This window comes from Rhipicephalus sanguineus, chromosome 10 (assembly GCF_013339695.2).
Source record: "Rhipicephalus sanguineus isolate Rsan-2018 chromosome 10, BIME_Rsan_1.4, whole genome shotgun sequence".
In the NCBI taxonomy this organism is placed as follows: Eukaryota; Metazoa; Arthropoda; class Arachnida; order Ixodida; family Ixodidae; genus Rhipicephalus; species Rhipicephalus sanguineus.
Window position 1 is genome coordinate 115,811,396 of NC_051185.1, and position 2,888 is coordinate 115,814,283.

At 51.8% G+C, this 2,888-nt stretch overlaps 1 protein-coding gene across 1 annotated transcript; it reads left to right on the plus strand.

The window, feature by feature from the left end:
* Nucleotides 1-321: 321 nt before the first annotated feature.
* Nucleotides 322-1,386, plus strand: LOC119406675 (uncharacterized). Its single transcript, XM_037673405.1, has one exon. The coding sequence runs from the start codon at nt 322-324 to the stop codon at nt 1,384-1,386; it is 1,065 nt and encodes a 354-aa protein (XP_037529333.1).
* Nucleotides 1,387-2,888: the final 1,502 nt, after the last annotated feature.

Consider the following 2,888-nt stretch of genomic DNA (forward strand, 5'->3'; position numbering starts at 1 on the left):
CGGCAAGGTTCCAGTTGAGCGGTTGACATTTCCCGGTGTTGTTTGTATATGCCAGGATTCCAACAACTGCCTTTTTGTGTGGTTGCCTTCCGTGTCGATGACCCGGACGAGGGAAGAAGGACGAGGGAGAGGGGGACACCACCAAAGAAACTCGCTAGCTTCGGAGCCGGCCGAACAGTCACCCCTGAGGAAGGGACCGAATCGGTCCCGAAACGTCGGGTCAGTTTTATAGCTTTTAAAGTTTAACTTTAGCAAAGTGGCTGGAGAGTTTATTATTTGTCGTATGAATTTTTCACCCAGCCAGACAGATCTCTGTCAAATATGTTCACATTTAAATCGTTACGCGCTGACTACGGCCAAAAAGCAACCCTGCTAGCGAAACGGTACGTCAACTTAACCCGGGATGTGTCAACCTACAAGAAACACCTCTCCTTCACGAAGACGTGCCAGGACCTGAACGTGATACCACGCAGCGTACGCCTCAAGCGCCTGGCCCACACGCCGGAAGGAAACAACGTCGTGGCACAAGCCGAACGCCGCCTCGTGAAAGCCCGAGTACACGAATGCCACAACATCATCAGGAAGAAGGAACTGGACTTATACTTCCTCCGCAGACAACTGGAATACCAGATGCCCGACGTATTCGGGTCCCTGGATACATTCGCAAGAAACGTCGCCGCAACCACAGACCAAATCAAACAAACAGCCCTAAAGAGTAAACTCGCAGCACTGAAGAACAGCAAGGAGCCCCGGAACGACAGCAGGACCACCAAAAGCGTCGTCAATCTGTCATCAAGACAACTATCCGAGCATGAGGCAAGCGTTCTGTCTAAAGGACACAATTTCAATACAACTACTCCGCCACCTCTGCCACAGATCATCGCAGCTGTTGAATATGGCATACAACACATAGACAGCGATTCAAGAGACAACGTAAGACTCAAAGCCATTGGAATCCTCTCGAAGCTACCAGCTCGACCACGAGGGAACCTTACAAAACCTGAAAAAGAAGCACTTCAAGAACTCCGAAAAGACTCAACCATAACCATCCTACCAGCAGACAAAGGTAACTCGACAGTTATACTTGATCGGAAATCCTATGAGGACAAGATAAAAAACCTGCTGAACAACCCTGAATACGTGAAACTCACGAAAGACCCCACACCCAGGATTCAACGAGAGCTAAACAAGCTATTGGCTGACATTTTCAAAGACCACCCAGAATCAAGAACGCTGTACTTGCGCCTCATATGCAGAAACGGTTCCGCGCCGGGATTCTACGGCCTTCCAAAGATACACAAATCGGGGATACCGCTACGTCCGATAGTTGACTTTAGAACATCCCCACTTCGCATGCTGTCCGAACATCTACACAGGACCCTATAACCACTAGTGGGGAAGACAGCCAGGCATGTAAAGAACGCCACCCATTTTGTTCAGCCCATGTCGGAGGTGACAATCGGCAGTGACGAAAGCCTCGTGTCTTTCGATGTAGTTTCGCTGTTCACGAGCGTGCCCGTACCCCTCGCGGTCTCAGCTGCCCGAGCCGCCCTGGAGAAGGATGAGAACCTCAGCGAAAGGACGAACCTCAGCATGGACGAACTGTGCCGTCTGATGGGGTTCTGCCTCAACGCAACATATTTTTCTGTCGGAGGTGAATTCTACCAACAAGCAAGGGGAACCGCCATGGGAGCCGCCGTTTCAGCCACAGCGGCAAACCTGACGATGGAACACATCGAAACACGAGCTTTGGACACGTTCGCCGAACCACCAGAAATATTTTTGAGGTATGTGGATGACGTCTTTTGCGTGATCAAGGAGTCTAACATCGACGGTTTCCTGGCACACCTAAATTCGATGGAACCGGCGATTCAATTTACCGTGGAACATCAAAACAACAACGTGCTGCCTTTTCTGGATGTGCTAGTGAAACGGCAAAAAACGGGGCTGAAAGGACGTTTGAGCTTCTCGGTGTACCGAAAACCTACACACACCGGACGATACCTGCAGTTCAGCTCTAACCACCCGACCGCCCACAAAACATCAGTGGTCAACACACTCCTGAATCGCGCAGAGGCCGTCTGCAGCTCCAAGGAAATACGGAGAAAAGAAGAAAAAGCGATCACCGCCGACCTCCTGGACAATGGATACCCGAAGAGCTTTATTCGCCGAGTGCGCCAGCGACGCCGGGAAAGCGTCCCCCATCCGCATTCTTCTGCAATGGGTGACACTAACAATGAGGCTTCCCCCAAACGTTCCTACCGCATCTCGGTCCCATACGTTCCGGGAATCAGCGAGCAACTGTCCAGGCTGCTGGGAAGAGAAGGCATCCAGGTAGCGCACAAGCCCGTGTCAACAATCGGGCGTCTCCTGCCACGGCCAAAAGACCGATTGCCAAAAGAAGATGCCCCGGTTTGGTCTACGCGGTTCCATGCAGGGACTGTAACGCCACTTACATCGGTGAGACAAAAAACTTCCCCGAAAGGATACGGCAACATCGAAACGACGTGCGTAGCTTCAACGCCGCGCGAAACGCCCTCGCTGAACACAGCGAAAAGATGGACCACCGCATCAATTTTGACGACGCCCGGGTCATCGACACGGAAGGCAACCACACAAAAAGGCAGTTGTTGGAATCCTGGCATATACAAACAACACCGGGAAATGTCAACCGCTCAACTGGAACCTTGCCGAATGTATACGTGCACGGTCTATGGAACCAGTGGAAGAAACACCGCGGCAAGAAGAACGGCGGGAAGAAGGACGAGGGAGAGGGGGACACCACCAAAGAAACTCGCTAGCTTCGGAGCCGGCCGAACAGTCACCCCTGAGGAAGGGACCGAATCGGTCCCGAAACGTCGGGTCCGTTTTATAGCTTTTAAAGTTTA